The 19,627-nt window shown below is 43.9% G+C and overlaps 1 protein-coding gene across 10 annotated transcripts in view; it reads left to right on the top strand.

The window, feature by feature from the left end:
- Positions 1-19,627, top strand: part of atg10 (ATG10 autophagy related 10 homolog (S. cerevisiae)) — a 271,634-nt gene that overhangs the window by 223,780 nt on the left and 28,227 nt on the right. For 2 of the 10 annotated variants that reach the window (XM_060908803.1, XM_060908802.1), the window contains exon 7: positions 11,419-12,082. The exons of 3 other annotated variants lie outside the window; for them this stretch is intronic. In XM_060908803.1, coding sequence (XP_060764786.1) covers positions 11,419-11,653 — 235 coding nt within the window. In that variant the 3' untranslated portion in view covers positions 11,654-12,082. 5 more of the 10 variants (XR_009651554.1, XM_060908804.1, XM_060908806.1 and 2 more) reach the window with 5 other exon arrangements.

Here is a 19,627-nt window from a genome sequence, read left to right as displayed (position 1 = left end):
TGCTTGCACGGAGGTTTTTAAATGCTCCCACACTGTACTCCTGATAGGAGCATAGTGGGGGGGTGTTCTTTTTTTTTCCTCATCTTTCCTCATGTTACTACTGTTTCTTTTTCTTTTATCCCTGTCTTCCTGTCCTGTTCCCCCTCTGTAAGGACAGGTTGATGGTCAATTTCACTGGTAGCAGTGATGATAAAGGGTTCATTCATTCATTCATTCATTCATTCATATTACCAAGTACCTCTCAGAACTGAATGTTAAGCTCCAAGGTCCCAACCAGCTTTTCAGCTCACTGTTTTCAAATGTGAAATCATTTGAAGCTAAACTGAAGCTGTGGCAAGTGCAGCTGGAAAGGGGAAACACTGCACTTTCCTACTTTGCAAGAACAAAAGCCTGCTGTGACATCTGAATATGCTGGGGAGTGTGCAAAACTACTAGAAGTTACATGAAGGACCTGAACATATTTGCAACACCATTCAATGTGGAACCAGCTGATGTACCTGACAACCTACAGCACGAAATCATTGAGCTGCAAAGCAACAGTGAGCTCAAAGCTAGGTACAACAACCTTCCTCTGCTTGAGTTCTACAAACTGTATGTGCGTCCTGAGGATTTTTCCACTCTGAGGAGACATGCACTGAAGTTTGCATCACTGTTTGGGACACCCTACTGCTGTGACCAGTTCTTCTCAAAACTGACCCATGCAAAGAATCGGTTACGCTCAAGACTGACTGACCCAAACCTGGAAAACCAGCTGTGAGTAGCAATGTCGCAGAATAATTTCGGTGGTGAAGAGAAACCCTTTCACAACAGCCAACCAAGTGAACAACACTCTCCAGGAGGTAGGCGTATCAATATCCAAATCTACCATAAAGAGAAGACTGCATGAAAGTACTGCATGGTGCACTGCATGGTGCAAACCACTCATAAGCCTCAAGAATAAAAAGGCTAGATTGGACTTTGCTAAAAAACATCTAAAAAAGCCAGCACAGTTCTGGAAGAACATTCTTTGGACAGATGAAACCAAGATCAACCTCTACCAGAATGATGGAAAGAAAAAAGTATGGCAAAGGCGTGGTACAGCTCATGATCCAAAGCATACCACATCATTTATAAAACACGGTGGAGGCAGTGTGATGGCTTGGGCATGCATGCCTGCCAGTGGCACTGGGTCACTAGTGTTTATTGATGTGACACAGGACAGAAGCAGACGGATGAATTCTGAGGTATTCAGAGACATACTGTGTGCTCAAATCCAGCCAAACTGATTGGTCGACGTTTCATAATACAGATGGACAATGACCCAAAACATAAAGCCAAAGCAACCCAGAAGTTTATTAAAGCAAAGAAGTGGAATATTCTTGAATGGCCAAGTCAGTCACCTGATCTCAACCCAATTGAGCATGCATTTGACTTGTTAAAGACTAAACTTCAGACAGAAAGGCCCACAAACAAACAGCAACTGAAAACCACTGCAGTAAAGGCCTGGTAGAGCATTAAAAAGGAGGAAACACAGCGTCTGGTGATGTCCATGAGTTCAAGACTTCAGGCAGTCATTGCCAACAAAGGGTTTTCAACCAAGTATTAGAAATGAACATTTTATTTACAATTATTTAATTTGTCCAATTACTTTTGAGCCCGGGGCGGCACGGTGGTGTAGTGGTTAGCGCTGTTGCCTCACAGCAAGAAGGTCCGGCTTTGAGCCCCGTGGCCGGCGAGGGCCTTTCTGTGCGGAGTTTGCATGTTCTCCCCGTGTCCGTGTGGGTTTCCTCCGGGTGCTCTGGTTTCCCCCACAGTCCAAAGACATGCAGGTTAGGTTAACTGGTGACTCTAAATTGACCATAGGTGTGAATGTGAGTGTGAATGGTTGTCTGTGTCTAATGCCGCTTTTCCACTACCAACGCGGCTGAGTTGGGCTGAGCCGTGCCGTGCTGAGTTGGGCTGAGTCGAGCTGAGTGGGGCTGTTGGAGTTGCATTTTGACTACAACCGCACTGAACCGTGCTGGCTGGAAGTGGGTGGACACATTGGGTGGAGTTAGCGAAAGTGGGTGGACGTCAGGTGATGTCGTTATTCATCTCAAACAGTGACATCAGTGACCTTTTAAGCGGTAGTCTCACAACCCGGAGAGTAAACAATAAACATGGAGAACATGGTGTCGTTAGTGTTGCTGGTCTTGGTGCTGTGGCTTGTTGTCACCGACAACACCAACAGATACTGGCAAGAGCGTATAGATGAGGCGAGGCGCATAAGGCTTCATAATTCTCGTAATTCGTAATTCTCCTTCTTCCGGGTTTACGGTGTTTACAGATCCCAGCGTGCTCGCGGGGCATGTGTGGGCATGTGAGGACACTCCTCCTCACCAATCAGTGCACAGGGGAGTGTCTCCTCATGCCCCTAGCCTCACTCAGCTCGGTTTGGCTCGCTTCAGCCCCACTCCAAAACCGTGCGAGTTTTGGGGGCTGAGCAGGGCTGAAGCGAGCTGAGTCGTGCTGTTCTTAGATAGTCGAAACGCGAGCCTTGTCGGGCTGAAGTGAGCTGAAGCGAGCTGAAGTGAGCTGAAAAAGTGTAGTGGAAAAGGGCCATATGTGTCAGCCCTGTGATGACCTGGCGACTTGTCCAGGGTGTACCCCGCCTTTCGCCCATAGTCAGCTAGGATAGGCTCCAGCTTGCCTGCGACCCTGTAGAAGGATAAAGCGGCTAGATATAATGAGATGAGACTTTTGAGCCCCTGAAATGAAGGGATTGTATTTAAGAAAATGCTTTAGTTCCTCACATTTTTATGCAATCATTTTGTTCAACCCACTGAATTAAAGCTGAAAGTCTGAACTTCAACTGCATCTGAATTGTTTTGTTCACAATTCATTGTGGTAATGTACAGAACTAAAATTAGAAAAATGTTGCCTCTGTCCAAATATTTATGTACCTAACTGTATGAGTACATTTCAATTAACACCCATTGATCCACAAAATAAAAAAAACCTAGCATTTACTGAAAGCTAGCAAAGTATATTCACCAAAAACATAACTAATCATGTCTTAATCACAAAAATACACAATCATATAACCCTATTCACACAATACTTAGATAAATATTGTCCAAGGCAAAAGTGTAGAAATACCTCCAACAATATGATTTCAGCAGTCTATTTAGCTGTCTGTGCTCACTTTTCTCACCTGAGCATGAGTACTGAGCATGCAACGGAAAAAAAACACAGCATAGCCGGACTTACCGCGCAGAGCGCTCACTCCGACGCGGTTTCTCTAAACCAATGAAAAGACCACTCACTCTGACGCGGTTTCTCTGGACCAATGAAAATATACTTTTTTTTTTTTTTTTTAAATCTACTTAATTATTAACTTAACATTTAAACTTTTTAACCCTTAAAGACAGTACACTCCCCACTTTGATATGATTACATTATATCACTCCAAATACACACAAATTGAAAAAGGAATGCCTTCTGGAAACGATACACATTAAGTCTCTGAAAGAAAGACTACGATCTCTGTGACCAGCCTTAAGAACACCTTAGCTGTCCCATCCTTTACAATCCGCACCTCTACTTTGTGGACTCTGTTGTCACTGCTTGGGAAAGTCTTAACACCCAGTCCCATTGGCCACTCATTCCTGTGGGCTTGGCTGTCTTTCAGCAAGACAACATCTCCTCCTTTGACATTTGGTTTGTCTTTTGTCCACTTCCTGCGGCTCTGTAGCGTAGATAGATACTCTCCCTTCCATCTCTTCCAAAACATGTCAGCAAGACACTGAACTTGCTTCCACTGCTTGCCATACAACTGAGCTGTATCAAAGTTTCCACAAGGGGCTGAAACTGCACTCATATTTTGAGTAAGGAGCATTGCTGGGGTGAGCACCATAGGCATATCTGGGTCAGTGGATATGGTCACAAGAGGTCTCGCGTTCATGATCGCCATGACTTCCGCCATGAAAGTGCTCAAGACTTCATGTGTGAGACGTGTTGGTCCTGTCTGAAGCAACATTGTGTCCAGGATGCGCCTGGCAACTCCGATGAGCCTTTCCCAGGAGCCACCCATGTGGGAAGCATGAGGGGGATTAAACACCCAGGAGCAGCCTTTATCCTGGAGGTACTTCCTGACTGTTGTGTCTTCTGTGTTCATATTAAATTCTTTACAAGCTCCCACAAAATTGGTCCCTCTGTCAGACCGCAGAAGTTTGGCTGGACCACAAACTGCAAAAAACCTCCGAAGAGCATTGATAAAGCTGTCTGTTGACATAGTTTCTCTCAGCTCGATATGCACTGCTCTGGTTAACATGCACGTAAACAACACAGCCCAGCGTTTGCTGTCTGCAAATCCTCCTCTTGTCCGACATGTCATGACAGACCACGGCCCAAAGACATCAAGGCCAACAGTGGTAAACGGAGGCTCAGGTATGAGTCAGTCGGCAGGAAGGCCAGCCATCTTCTGGTCCTCCAAACTTCCTCGCAGTCTGCGGCAGGTAACACACTTGTGAATGACAGAAGACAGCAGATGCTTGCTCCCAATTATCCAGTATCCAGCTGATCTAATGGCTCCTTCTGTAATATGTCGCCCTTGGTGAGCTACTTGTTCATGAAAGTGTCTCACAAGTAGTGTAGCAATGTGATGTGTGCGTGGAATGATCAATGGGTGTTTTTTCTTCTTTTGTCAGATCAGCACAAGAAAGACAACCTCCGATACGAAGCAGACCGTCTTCATCCACAATCAGATTGAGCTTTTTGAGTGTGCTTTGCTTAGGGAAGGTCTGTCCGCCTTCAAAACATTTAAATTCCTCCTTAAAGGCACTGTGCTGCACAGAGTGGATGATCACAGCTTTGGCTTTTAAAAGCTCACTTATGCTGGATACACCTCCAAAACACTTCCAACCTTTCCTTTCAGCCTTATCTGACTTTCCTTTGAAGGATGCTGCAACGTGAATGAGTTTGGCTATGGTGTGATAGAGCGTTCTCCAGCTTGAGCATTGCACAAAGTGTTGGGAGCCCAGCTGAGATCCCGATGCCTTAGTTGCCAGAATAGTAATCTCTGGACGAATCTCATCATCAGCTTCAGGTTCAATAAGGGCGAAAATATTAGATTCAGATATCTCCGCTGCATTGTCCTGATAGAGAAAAGCTGGACCTGACAACCAGCTGCTGTGTTGGAGTTGGCATGCTGGCATAAATCTGGTCGCACAATCAGCGGGATTCAGCTCTGTCGGCACGTAGTACCACTGATTGGGGTGTGTAGATCATCTAATCCGAGTTACCCGGTTGGAGACACAGAGGTAAAACCTTCTTGTAGAGTTATGAATGTAGCCAAGAACGATCTTACTATCCGTGAAGAAATTCACAGTGGTTATCTCGATGTCCATCTCATCGCTTATCAGCTCATATAGCTCAACAGCCAGCACCGCTGCACAGAGCTCCAAACGCAGAATGGTGTGAGCAGGGCGAGGAGCTAATTTTGACTTCCCCATGACAAATCCGACATGATACCATCCCTCAGTGTCTACGGCTCTCAGATAGGCCACCGCTCCTATCGCTACTGTGGAAGCATCTGAGAAAATACACAGTTCTTTTGTCTGAGTTGAGGACAGCAAAACTGGTATGTAGCACCTCTTTATATGCAAGTCTTCCAAAGCTTTTAAAGAGTCTCTCCATGAGTTCCATTCTGCCTCCTTTTGTGGGAGGAGAGGAGCATCCCACTCACTCCGTTCAGATGACAACTCCCGGAGAAGTGCTTTCCCTTGCATTGTTATAAGAGCTACAAAGCCCAAGGGGTCATACAAACTGTTGACAACACACCTCTCCGCGTGTACAATTTTTCTTCACAGGACACCAAGTAAGTAAAGCTGTCCGTTTCCAAATTCCAGGAGAGACCCAGACTCCTCTGAAGGGGGAGAGGATCCACTCCGAGGTCCAGATCCTTCAGATCCTTGGCACGGTCCTCTACTGGAAACGCTTCCATTACCTGACTACTGTTTGATGCCACTTTGTACAGTCGCAGGTTGGATTCGGCCAACATTTCTCTAGTTCGTGAAAGGAGATCTATTGCCTCTTCAGGTGTGGCGACTGAAGTGAGACCGTCGTCTACGTAAAACTGCCTCTCGACAAACTGTCTTGCATCCGAACCATGTTCCTGTTCACCTTTTTGTGCTGCTCGTCTCAGAAGGTGAAGGGCTGTTTCCAAACACATGGACCTTCATCCTGTACTTGGTCACATTCTTGCTGATATCATTATCCTCATACCAGAGGTATCGAAGATAATCCCTGTCCTCTTCTCGGACAACAAAGCAATAAAACATTTGCTCCACATCTGCCATACAAGCGACGGGTTCTTTACGGAACCGCAAAAGAACTCCCAGCAGAGTGTTATTCAAGTCTGGTCCACTAAGGAGGACATCATTAAGTGAGATTCCATCACATTCAGCACTTGAGTCGAAAACGACACGTATCTGTTTGGGCTTTTTCGGATGATACACACCAAAGGTTGGCAAATACCAGTGCTCTTTCCCTTTGTCCAAAGACGGAGCAAGCTTGGCTTGGTCGCTGTCCACCATCTTCTGCATGAACTTGATATAATGTTCTCTCATTTCAGGCTTTTTCTCCAGGGTTATCCTAAGTGAGCAGAAGCGTTTCAATGCTTGCTCCCTGTTGCTTGGAAGGCGTCGTCTAGGAACCCGAAAAGGTAAAGGAGCCACCCAACTATTCTCCTCATTTTGGTAGACTTCTGAATCCATGAGAGCTAGGAAGGCTTTATCTTCTATGGACAGTGCTAGTTTGTCATCATCCTTGGACCTGTCAAACACAGAACACCCTAGGTTGTCTGTACTCACATCGAGACTTGTATTCATGTCCAAACAATTCATATCTTATCGACATTCGGCGCCCTGAGACAGCACCGGCCTCGGTTCAGGCTGTTGCTGAGGCAACATTTCCCACTGAAGGTCACTGCCAGGAGACACACTCGCATTCCTCGCATTCCTTCTCTAACTTTCCGCGGTCGCCATTTTTACCCCCAGTGTGACAAGCGGGTGCGTGACCAGTGTCTTCATGGCTGCAGGAGCGGATGGCTGCTTGCTTGCGCTGGATTACCTCCTCCCCCCCTCCCCCCTTTACCCCTTACTCCTGATTCCCCCCCTCAAGTCCCGTGTTTAAAGTGTACTTGTGTTATTGTGTGCTTATGCGGAGGTTTTTAAATGCTCCCATGCTGTACTCCTGCATGTGACAGGAGCATAGTGTGGGGGTGTTCTTTTTTTCTCATCTTTCCTCATGTTACTACTGTTTCTTTTCTTTTATCCCTGTTTTCCTGTCCTGTTCCCCCTCTGTAAGGACAGGTTGATGGCCAATTTCACTGGTAACACTCACTACGTTTAAATGCACATAGAGAGAATCGAATTTCTGCCGTTGCTTGACTGAAATCGAAGTTCAAAATGCCATGTATACACCTTAATTCGGCTGAAATTGAACCGAACTTGATTTCTCGGAATCGAGCTACACGACCTAGTTTATGCGATTTCTGCTGAGCTATTTTGTGCATGTATACCCTATCGAGCTAGTTGTCGAGCTACTTCCGGAAGTGACGAGTGACGAGACCACAAGCGGGAAACACAACAGCCTCGGTCGGCATGACACCGAATCATGACAACGGCATGAATCTTTTCTTTTTGTGGCATTGTTTGCACTGTTAAAATTTAGCTCACTTACTGTATCACCAAATACATCTGTACAGCTGTTGCATAGCTGTGAATTGTGTACATAAACAAGTCATTGTATTTGTGTGTGTGTATATATATATATATATATATATATATATATATATATATATATATATATATATATATATAAAATGTCCAACATTTGAAGAATGTCAATAAAAACAAAACAATTGAACTTTTTGTGTGTTTATTAAGACATAAGTTAAATTGTAAGCAAAAAAAAAAAAATTTTTTGTAAGCAAAAAATGGACTTTAGAAAAATATTATTGTGCAAAATAAGTTGTCTTACAGAACAGTGGTCTGCGCCGGACAGTTTGTAGCCATGGTCTGTTAGAGCAAGCCTAACAGCTTGAACACGGAACTGCTAGTGTTGCCAGATTGGGGGTTTTAAGTGCATTTTAGCGGATTTGAACATGTTTTGGGCTGGAAAACGTCAGCAGTATCTGGCAACACTATAGCTCTTCTTCATGACGACAACCGGAAGTGTACCAACACGATGGGGCGTGTAGCGCCACGTGTGGCTCGGGTGCACAATGCACCTTGCACAATAGCCCGATTTCACTTGTGCATGTAGGATTGGATTTCTCTGGCACCCCTGCTGGGACCCTTTGCTCGATTACCAACAGCAGCTCGATTTGGACGTGCATGTAAACGTAGTCAGTGACAATAAAGGGTTCATTCATTCACATGCAGGGAAGGTTGCACTGTGATGCTGTGTCATACCACCGTAGTCTTCCTTCACGTGGATGTTGTTTGGACATGGCCCAAGGAAGGATATGCAGCCGTTGTTCAGAACATTTGCTTTATAAACGTTCACCTCTGATGGCTTATGAACTGTGCCCAAGCACACATCTCCCACAATGACCCAACCTAGGTCTAACTGCTGTGCATAAGGCGTGCTGTGGGGCCCATTGATTTGCTCACATACTTTATGTACCCTTAGGATGTCTCTCCCTAAGAGCAGGAGGATTAATGTATCTTGGTCCACAGGTGGAATTTTACTAGCAAATGACCGTAGATGGGGGTGATGGTATGCAGCCTCTGGAGAGGGGATTTCTGTCCTATCATCTGGCACCATGTCACACTCTATCAAGGGGAGTAAGGCAAGCTTTACTTTCCCATCCATGGACTCAATGGTGAGCTCTCCTACCAGAAGTCTCTAATTTCCCACCACAGGTTTTCAGGGTGTAAGGGATGGAGCTAGTTTTTACTTCAAAAAGAGTGGAAAAACTCTGTCTTGGTGAGAGACTTATTACTTTGTTCGTCTAACACTGCATACATCTTGATTGCCTTCTCCTTTCTCCCTTCAGGATACTTTCACCAAGCAGATCTTGGAACAAGACTGTGCACCATCTGCACTTCCACAAACCTCTGTACATTTAGAGGTAACTGAAGATGGTGGGCTTTCATTTTGCTCCCCGCTCTCATCTCTGTCATCCACCGCATTCCGTCTGGTCAGAAGAGGAGGACCCGGGTGCAGAGCTGCAATGTGTTTGTCACTGTTACACTCAAAACACTTGACAGTCATTTTACAATCTTTTGCCATGTGTTGAGTAGACCCACAACATCTATAACAGATGTGATTCTCTCTGAGGTATGATTTATGATCTTCTAGAGTTTTGTTTCTAAAGAGCTTGCACTTTTCAGCGGGTGGGGCTTTTTATGTATCAGACACTGACGGTCCGGTTCTTCCATTTTCTTCAACGCAGAACCGGCTTGGATGCCTGATGACTCTGAAGGGATGTCAGTTTTATGTACAGCCACAAACCCTTTACCACTGTACGGTACCTTATAGGCTTTTTGATCCTGGAAATGACATGACTGCTGTTGGAAGTTATCATGAAGCTTGGATAGTTTTTTATCTTTGTCTGTTGTTTAACGAACCTTGAGAAGACAGAGAAGGGAGGAAAGGCCACTCTATAATCCTCCTTAAACTTGCTTTCAAAGCTGATTCATTTCTCTTGGAGGTTATAAGGGAGCTTTTCCACCATTTGTTTCACCCCACGAGCTGTATCCAAATATGAGAGCCCAGACAGTGCACCATCTTGCTTGGCACACTCCAATTCACAAAGAATGTCACTTAGCTCTCTCAGCTTAACAGTATCTCTATTAGTCAGCCTCGGAAAGTTCTCAATCTTTTTGAGCAATACATCTTCAATAACCTCGGGAGTCCCATAACACTCTTCAAGACGTTGCCAAACCATGGCCACGCCTGCAGCAGGATTGAGGACGTGCACTGCACGGATTCTCTTTGCCTGTTCTGATGATTCAGCTCCCAGCCATTTGGTTAACAGGTCTAATTCTTCCCTGGCTGAAAGGTTCAAGTCTTTCGTGGAACTCAGAAAAGAGGCCTTCCATGCCCAATAATTTTCTGGTTTGTCGTCAAATTGCAGAAGACCAGCACTAACAATCTCTCTTCTGATGAGATATCTTGCAAAGTCTTGTGCACCTTTAGACTCAGGTAAGTACTCTCTTTCATGATTAGCTGTGTGCTGAGTACCAGAAGAATAAGTGTCACTCAGACCTATATTCCTTGTTGGTTCTTTTTTTATATCTCTGTAAACTGGCTGTGTGTTTCTTTGGATGTCATGAGAAACTCTATGCTTAGTGTCCAGTATTTCCTGTTCATCCCTTTTACTTTCATGTGTCTCCACGACTATAGGTTCCAAAGGCTGTTCCTGGATGAACATGTTAGAATGTTGTTGGACGTACTCACTAGTACGTTGAATTGTGCTGAAGGGCTCTTCTTCGACATCTGGAAGCTGGCTGCATGCCCCGCTTTCAACCTCTGCCTCCTGAAAGGCTGCAGCAGCAGCTCTTTGACACCGTAGGAGATGTAGATCAGCATCCAAGCTAGCCTTTTGCTTCAGCAGGTTTGCTTCCAGTTCGGCTTTCTGCCTCATCATCTCAGCCTGTTGTTCAGTGAAAGCTAATTCAGCCTTCGCAGCTTTCGCCTGAGCGTAGGCTTTTGTAGCTGAAGAGGATGATGATGAGTATCTAGTAGATGTTTTGGATGGGACTTAGCATCACATGCTTTATGAATCACCTTCTTTGTTGCTTGATCTACCGTACAACCTTTGTTTGCTGTTCTCCACCAGCTTTTTCTAGCTGTGTAGTGGTATCATCTTTAAGATAATTTTTTTCCTGAGCGTAGACTCATGTTTGCTGAATATTGTTTTTTAATGCTTGAGCCCACCGTGTAATATCTTTTTACTGTACTGCCCTCGCAATGCATGTGCTTATACAAAGCTAGACAGTCAGATAACAGGGTAGAAGTCCTTCAAAAAAACCACAAGGCTAGACTTTTCTTGTCCTTTAATGAAGTCTTCTATTTTCCGACGCGGTGTCTCTGAACCAAAAAAAGACCACTCCCTCTGACGCGGTTTCTCTAAACCAATGAAAAGACCACTCACTCTGACGCGGTTTCTCTGGACCAATGAAAATATACTTTTTTTTTTAAAACCTACTTAATTATTAACTTAATAAACTTTTTAACTCTTAAAGACAGTACACTACTATCATAGGTTTATACCTAATTATTCGGACGTCACCAGCCCACTGACTGATCTCACTAAAAAGGGAGCACCAGATCCGGTCCAGTGGACGGAGCAATGCCAGCGGGCTTTCTCGGAGGTAAAGGCTGCACTGTGTGTGGGGGGGCCCACTGTTACACTCCCCTGACTTTTCTCTCCCCTTTATTTTGCAGACGGATGCGTCGGACAGAGGGCTGGGGGCTGTTCTGTCCCAGGAGGTGGAGGGGGAGGACCGTCCAGTGCTGTATATCAGCCAGAAGCTGTCGGTGCGTGAGGGCAGGTACAGCACAATCGAAAAGGAGTGCCTCGCCATCAAGTGGGCAGTCCTCGCCCTCCGCTACTACCTGCTGGGGTGCCCTTTCACCCTCTGTTCGGACCACGCACCCTTGCAGTGGCTCCACCGCATGAAGGATGCCAACGCGCGGATCACCCGTTGGTATCTGGCACTCCAGACGTTTAAGTTCAAGGTGGTCCACAGGCTGGGGGCGCAGATGGTCGTGGCGGATTTCCTCTCCCGTTGGGGGGAGTCGGCTGCAGGCTGGACGGCTCCCCAGCCTGAGTTGGGTGGTGGGGGTATGTGGCAGCGGGGGCGTGGCCAAGCGGCGGTCTGTGAATGGAGGGTGGAGTCAGGGAAGGTAAGTGGTGGAATCATTGCACCTCATGGGAATTAACCTGTGTTTGTGTGTTTTCCCCAGGACCACGCCCTTTAAAAGGAGAGAGAGCGAGCAGGGAAAGGGAGCTCTCCCCCAATCAGAACACTTGTGTGTGTGCGTGCATGCCTGGGAGAGTGAATGTAAAAGCTGAAAAGCTACAATAAAAGAGGTTTTTGAGAACTCAGTTCTGGCCTGCCGTGCTTCTGTGCTCCACCCACCTGGTCTGATTCTACAGTCATTTTTCCAATTCAGTCTTCCCAGTATCTTTTCACATGCCACAGCTTCATCATTAGACCCCTCCACATATTCAGTGCAGGAGTTTGGGACTCCCTCCAACACCTTAGAATCACTTTGCCGTTTACACAGTGTCTAATCTGTAAATATTTCCAAAAGTGGCCTCGACCTTCTAAATCAGGGGTCACCAAACTTTTTTCTCTGGGGGCCACATTGTCGTTCCTGACTGTGATGGGGGCCGGGGTCGGGTCAGCTATATCACATAGAATTGTATAACCCAGACAAATATGACCACCAGCAGGCCTCATTGTGTAGTAGAGATTACTAGCCTGGCACGGCCATCCCCACTACTATATCCATACTACTATATCCCCACTACTATATCCATACTACTATATCAACACTTGATTCCTGGCACATATTTGTTTATCTTTACTAGTGGTTTGCAAAAGTAGTAATCAAGTCTTCACACTTTGTTTTAATTTGAAATACCACTGATATTCCATTTATTTATTTTCTAATAAAAATAATATCAAAGCTGTCAAGGTAAGAAACATCTGCCTAGTTGAGGTGATTGACACTGGCAAAGGTGAGTGGAAAATTATAAATTGTAGGTAAGCCTGTTGATATTATTAATAATATTAATAATAATTGTATGCAGCACTTAATAAAGGTCAAATAAATAGGCCTATAAAATAAATACATTTTAAAAAACAGTGAAATTATAATAATATGAGCAATAGATCAATAGATCACAGCAGTTGTGCTGTGTCCTGCACGTCATTGCTCTCATCCATGGCCAAAGCAAAAAAACTCGAATTCTGACGCTTTCTCATTCAGCTGGTCATACACATTGTCCCCCAAATCTTCGGTTCGCCTGGTCATAGTAGGTGCGGAGAGACTCGCCGCATTGAGCGCATCCTTCTTGTCGGGACACACCTCCTCGGCCACAGCAAGCATGCATACTTTAACAAAGTCCCCATCAGTAAACGGCTTTCCATGGGTAGCTAGTAAGTGAGCTACCTTATAGCTAGCTCGGACAGCAGCCTGGTTGATCTGGGTTTGGTGAAGGAATACATTCTGTTGTGCAGCCAGTCCGCATTTCATCCTCCGAATCCTGTCTTCTCTTGTTTGCCCTCGCAAACTAGCATACTCTTTGTGGCATAGTTCGAATTACGTGGGAGCCAATGGGAGCTGAGCTCCCATTCCCTCAGGCTCCCATGAAAGAAGCAAACTTAATTTTCTGTGGAAGTCTCTCAAATACGTCATATATCACCATAATAAGCTTGAATAGCCTATATCACCATATAAATATAAATAAAACTCATTTCATTTCCGATCACCATGCAGCCATAACTTTGTATTGAACGTGTTATTAAACCGCAACATGTACGGCTGTCACCACACCACTATGCGCGCAAACTGAAATTTGCAGCCTGCGAAATCGAATGTGAAGTTAAGTCCGAAGAAGACTTGTCCTCTATCTCACAACGATCTTCCTTTGTTTAACAATATATATAATTATATATATATATATACACAATATATATATAATTTGTTTAACAATATATATATATATATATATATATATATATATATATATATATATGCAACACCGTGTGTGTGTGCGTGCGTGCGTGCATGCGCGCGCCTGTGTGTGAAAGCTGTGCACTGCAGTGCGCAAAAGTGCGCTGGTCCAGGAGAGCGAGTATGCATTGCTTTTTTTTTTTTTTTTTAAATAGAGACCCCCATAGGGTCAAATTTATAATTCGAACCCTGCTTTGTGGCGGGTTTCATAGTGACGACGCAGATTATATTCTTTGAAAACCGGCACACTTTCTTTACATACAAGATAAACTGCACGGTCCTTACACTGAACGAAAAAATAATCGGCGGTCCACTGTTCTTTAAAAACTCTGCACTCTGTCAGCTTTTCGCTGACCGCTAGCCATTTTGCTGTCCTGAACACTGACAGTTCTCTGCGCGTGCGCTGCCTGTCACTGCTTGATCGCGAGCATATGATGAAAATTCGGAAAATATGAATAGTTCATTTTATAACTAAATATCAATTTTAATTGATCAAATCAACAAAATACAAGATGCAGACATGTTATTATTTGCCAAAAAGCAATTTAAAAAAATAGGCCGGGACCACTTTTGGGGATTGCCTCATAGGGCCGGTTCAAGTGATGGGGGGCAGAGGGGCTGGGGGGCCGGTCAAAGGGGGGTGGCGGGCCGGATCTGGCCCGCGGGCCGTAGTTTGGTGACCCCTGTTCTAAATGATATTTTTCTCTAATTCTGCCATAAGAAAGGAATTTACCCTCTTCGAATAGATCATTTACTATTCTAATACCTTTTTTTTAGCCATTGAGCCCAATATATTGTCTGTCTGCCTATTTTTATTTTAGGATTGTGCCATATATTTTTGAATATTATGGGAGCTCTTACATATTTTATGTACTTCTTGCCAGACTGTTTGAGTGCATTAGAATAGGGTTCTTCCTATTATTGTTTTTCTCCTTTTCTATTATCTGTGAAAGAACTTCAATAGGTTTAAAAGGAGATGTAAGTTCCTGTTCAATCAGGATCCAATCGAGATCTTTGTTTGTTCCAACTCAGTGTCTCTCGAGCTTTGCCATCTCAAAAGAAAAACTATAATATTTTATGTTTGGCAATGCTAATCCTCCTCTCTTTTTAGGCTGACAAAGTTTATCCATGTGTATTCTAGGTTTTCTCCTATCCCAAAGAAAGTGTTTTATCATTTTGTTATATCTTAGCAATAATTGTTGTGGGATAGATATAGGTATCATTCCTGTTAAATAATTTATTTGTGGCGCTATTACCATCCTAATTATGTTTACCTTCCCCCATAAAGTCAAGTGTAATCTGCTCCAGTTTTCCAAATTACCTTTTATTTTGTTTAATAATGTTTCTATATTAGTATCAATTATTTCTTCTATCTCTGGGTTCAATTCTATCCCTAAATATTTCATACCTTTTGGAAACCATTTAAATTTATGGAATGATTAATAAATTAGGGTAACAATTTTGAGACACCAGCATAGCTTCTGATTTATGCCAATTAACACAGTAACCTAATACTCTGGAATACGATTCAATAACTTCTAACAGCACTGGTATAGAGTTGGTTGGATCCCGATTGAACACCAAAATGTCATCAACATAAACAGTTTATGCTCTCTACCACCTCCAATAACTCCTTTAATTCTTGGCTCTTCTCTGATCAATGTGGCTAATGGCTCAAGGAAGATTGTAAACAAAAGTGGGCTGAGGCTGCAACCTTGTCAAGTTGATCTAGATATGTTAAAGAATTGGGACATTATCCCATTAGGAAAAACTGCAGCCTTAGGGGATGAGTATAGAACTTCGATCCATCGACAAAAACCATCACCAAACCCAAATTTCAACAGTGTGGCAAATAAAGAGGTCCACTCCACCCTGTCAAAAGCTTTTTGGGCATCAAGTGATGTAGCTAATACAGGGTATGGGTTTGTTCTATTCATCCATATTAGGTGCAGTAACCTCATATTCTCACTTGAGGATCTGCCTTTTATAAACTCTACCTGATCTCTGTGGTTGCTTTGTCGTAAAGCCTTATCTAGCCTTAGTGCTAGTGTCTTGGAAAGTATTTTACAGTCAACATTTATTAAGCTTATAGGTCTGTAATTGGCTGGGTCTGTTAGATTCTTGTCTGTTTTGGGTATCAACATAATTATAGCCTCATTAAAATTGTCTGGGAGTGACCCATATTGAAATGCTTCTTGGAAAACTACTGTGAGTACTGGACATAGTACATTACATATTTCTTATAATATTCTGCTGGGAAGCCATCTATACCTGGTGACTTCCCAGTTTTCATGCACATGATAGCTGATCTTACTTCAGCTCCTGTGATAGGAATATCTAGACTATCTTTTCCTTCCTGAGAAAGCTTTGGTAATTTCACCCTCTGGAAAAAAGTGTTCAGCTCTTCAGAGCTTCTTGTACCCATGGAGGTATACAAGTCTTGATAAAAGTTTTTAAAAACTGTATTAATCTCTTTTGATGTGACCAGTTTGTTGTCTTTTCTAATTGACGTAATAGTGTTATTTGCATGTTGATGTTTGTCTTGCTAGTAATTTCCCTGTCTTCTCGCCATTTTCATAGAAATTAGTTTTGAGTCTAAATAGTGAATATTCTGCCTTTTTATTATATATTTCATGTAATTCAAATTTTAGTTAACAAATTTTCCTAAATTTACACTCATCAAATCAGTCTGCCAATTGTTTCTCCAACTTAGCTATTTCCTTTTCCAGTAGTTATAATTTTTCTTTCTTTTTTCTTCCACGAAACATAAGCTATGAATTTTCCTCTTATAAATGCTTTAAGTGCATCCCAAATAGTAGCTAATCTACCTGTTGTTCCAATATTTAGGTTTAAAAATGATTTAATGTCCTTGCCCAGTCTTGCAGTGAATTGCTCATCTTGTAGTATACTTGTATTCAATCTCCATGTTCCCGCTTTACATTTATCCACATGTAGAGCTATATGTAATTCCCCCAGTGCATGATCTGTTATTGCTATAACTCCTATGTTGCAATCTATGACCCAGTCAACTATCAAGCCAGAAATAAAAAATAAATCTATTCTTGAATAGATTCTGTGGGAGTGGGAATAAAATGTGTATTCCCTTTCCTTGGGATTTGTAAGTCTCCAAATATCTATTAAGCCAAATTCTTCCATGAGAGTATTTATCGCCATTCTGTCTCTGGGGATTGGACCTGTCCTAACTTTGCTGCGATCTATGTGATCGTCCAGTGTTTGATTGAAATTTCCCTCTAGAATAATTTGACCATCCACATTCCCCAACATTGTGTTGACTTCATGGAAAAAGGTTGGGTCCTCGTGTGTGTGTGTGTGTGTGTGTGTGTGTGTGTGTACACACAAAGTACGACTTTAACTCCATTAATAAGTACCTCTACGCATATCACACATCCACAAGCATCTTTAAGTTGTTTTAACAGTACAAAATTAAGATTCTTGTTGACAAGAATAATTACTTCACAACTCTTACTGGATATTGAGTTATGAAAGATCTTTCCAACCCATTTTTAGGGCCTCCTTCATTTTTAAAATGTGTTTCTTGAATGAATGCAACATCTGTGTTTTTAGATTTGAGATAAGTAAGGACTTTTTTTCCATTTAACTGGTCTACTACAGCCATTAATATTCCATATTACTATATACACTGTTAATCTACCCAGCACCATGTAGATCATGTAAAAAAAAAAAAGATTTTAGAGTGCAAAGTGTAATGTTGCGCTGCGAGTTGAGCCAGTTTAAGCCGAGATTTTAGTGTGCAGGCGCGTACACACGCACACTGTCATACATACTATCTGTAGATCATGTTAAAAAAAAAAAGATTTTGCAGCGTGATCTCATGTCTGATCAAGTTTGTCAGTGACCCTCTGCTACAGTTGAGCAAGCACACTTTGCATTTTCTCTGCAGAAATGCAGTCTAGTTCCAGCTTATGCTTTCTTATTAGCATTATTCTGGCATTTATATGCTACACGATGAGGCATACTTATTTAAAAACTGATAAATTTGGTAAAATACTTGTAAAACTAGCAAAACTACAATGTAAATAAAGAATATAAACAGCTGAGTTGCACCAAGTGACCACAACATGATGTCATCTCATACATCACCACCACAGGAAGCCCATCTGGCATTTTAAAGAAAATTCATTTTTCTCGAACACTTATTTGGTCTCCAAAAATGAAAGTGTGATTTTTGAAAAATTGTGACTACTTTTACTTAAGTTTGAGAATAAATCCACTGGAGGATCCCTTTAAAGCTGCGTTTTCTCCTCTTGTGATAGTTTCTCTTCTTGTGATAGCTCTTACAGAGCACTCTTTCTTCAGAAAGGTAGCGTTTCTATTTACTCGTCATGCGAAAAACGTGATTCCATTTAAATTTTGTGAAATATTGCTTTATTGAGGGCGGCACGATGGTGTAGTGGTTAGCGCTGTCGCCTCACAGCAAGTAGGTCCGGGTTCGAGCCCGTGGCCGGCAAGGGCCTTTCTGTGCGGAATTTGCATGTTCTCCCCGTGTCCGCATGGGTTTCCTCCGGGTGCTCCGGTTTCCCCCACAGTCCAAAGACATGCAGGTTAGGTTAAGTGGTGACTCTAAATTGACCGTAGGTGTGAGTGTGAATGGTTGTCTGTGTCTATGTGTCAGCCCTGTGATGACCTGGCGACTTGTCCAGGGTGTACCCTGCCTTTCGCCCATAGTCAGCTGGGATAGGCTCCAGCTTGCCTGCGACCCTGTAGAACAGGATAAAGTGGCTAGAGATAATAAGATGAGATTGCTTTATTGAGTTTGTCTCAGAAACCACCACATGTGAGTGTAAAAACTTTTTTGCGATATTTGAGTTTTTTCGAAATTCACACGTTTCCATGACTCATTTTTAGTTTGCAATTTCAGATTGTCTCCTGTGGGTTCACCACCCACAGAGGTAGCAGTAGGGGACTGGTGCAATGTGGATTGGGTGGCAGTCGAAGGCAGGGGCCTCGACGACCTGATCCCCGGACACAGCGGCTGGCTGTTGGGACATGGAATGTCACTTCGCTGGGGGGGAAAGAGCCTGAGCTTGTGCGGGAGGTTGAGATAGTCGGGCTCACCTCCACGCACAGCTTGGGCTCTGGAATCCAGCTCCTCGAGAGGGGCTGGACTCTCCACTTCTCTGGAGTCGCCCGTGGTGAGCGGCGGCGGGCTGGTGTGGGCTTGCTTATAGCTCCCCAGCTCAGCCGCCATGTGTTGGCGTTTACCCCAGTGAACGAGAGGGTCGCCTCGCTGCGCCTTCGGATTGGGGAGAGGGCTCTTGCTGTTGTTTGTGCCTATGGCCCAAATAGCAGTATAGAGTATCCGGCCTTCTTGGAGTCCCTGGGAGAGGTACTGAGGAGTGCTCAGACTGGGGACTCCATTGTGCTACTGGGGGACTTCAATGCTCACGTGGGAGATGACAGTGACACCTGGAGGGGCGTGGTTGGGAGGAACGGCCTCCCCGATCTGAACCCGAGTGGTGTTTTGTTATTGGACTTCTGTGCTAGTCACGGTTTGTCCATAACGAACACCATGTTCGAGCATAGGGGTGTCCATAAGTGCACGTGGCACCAGGACACCTTAGGTCGGAGGTCAATGATAGACTTTGTAGTCGTTTCATCTGATCTCCGGCCCTATGTCTTGGACACTCGGGTGAAGAGAGGGGCTGAGCTGTCAACTGATCACCACCTGGTGGTGAGTTGGATCCGCTGGCGGAGGAGGAAGCTGGACAGACCTGGCAGGCCCAAACGTATGGTGAGGGTCTGCTGGGAACGTCTGGCCGAGCACTCTGTCGGGGAGGTCTTTAACTCCCACCTCCGGGAGAGCTTTTCCCAGCTTCCGAGGGAGGCGGGGGACATTGAGTCTGAGTGGACCATGTTCTCTACCTCC

Source organism: Neoarius graeffei, chromosome 25, assembly GCF_027579695.1.
Source record: "Neoarius graeffei isolate fNeoGra1 chromosome 25, fNeoGra1.pri, whole genome shotgun sequence".
Taxonomy (NCBI): Eukaryota; Metazoa; Chordata; class Actinopteri; order Siluriformes; family Ariidae; genus Neoarius; species Neoarius graeffei.
This window is presented reverse-complemented; position numbering and strand designations above follow the sequence as displayed.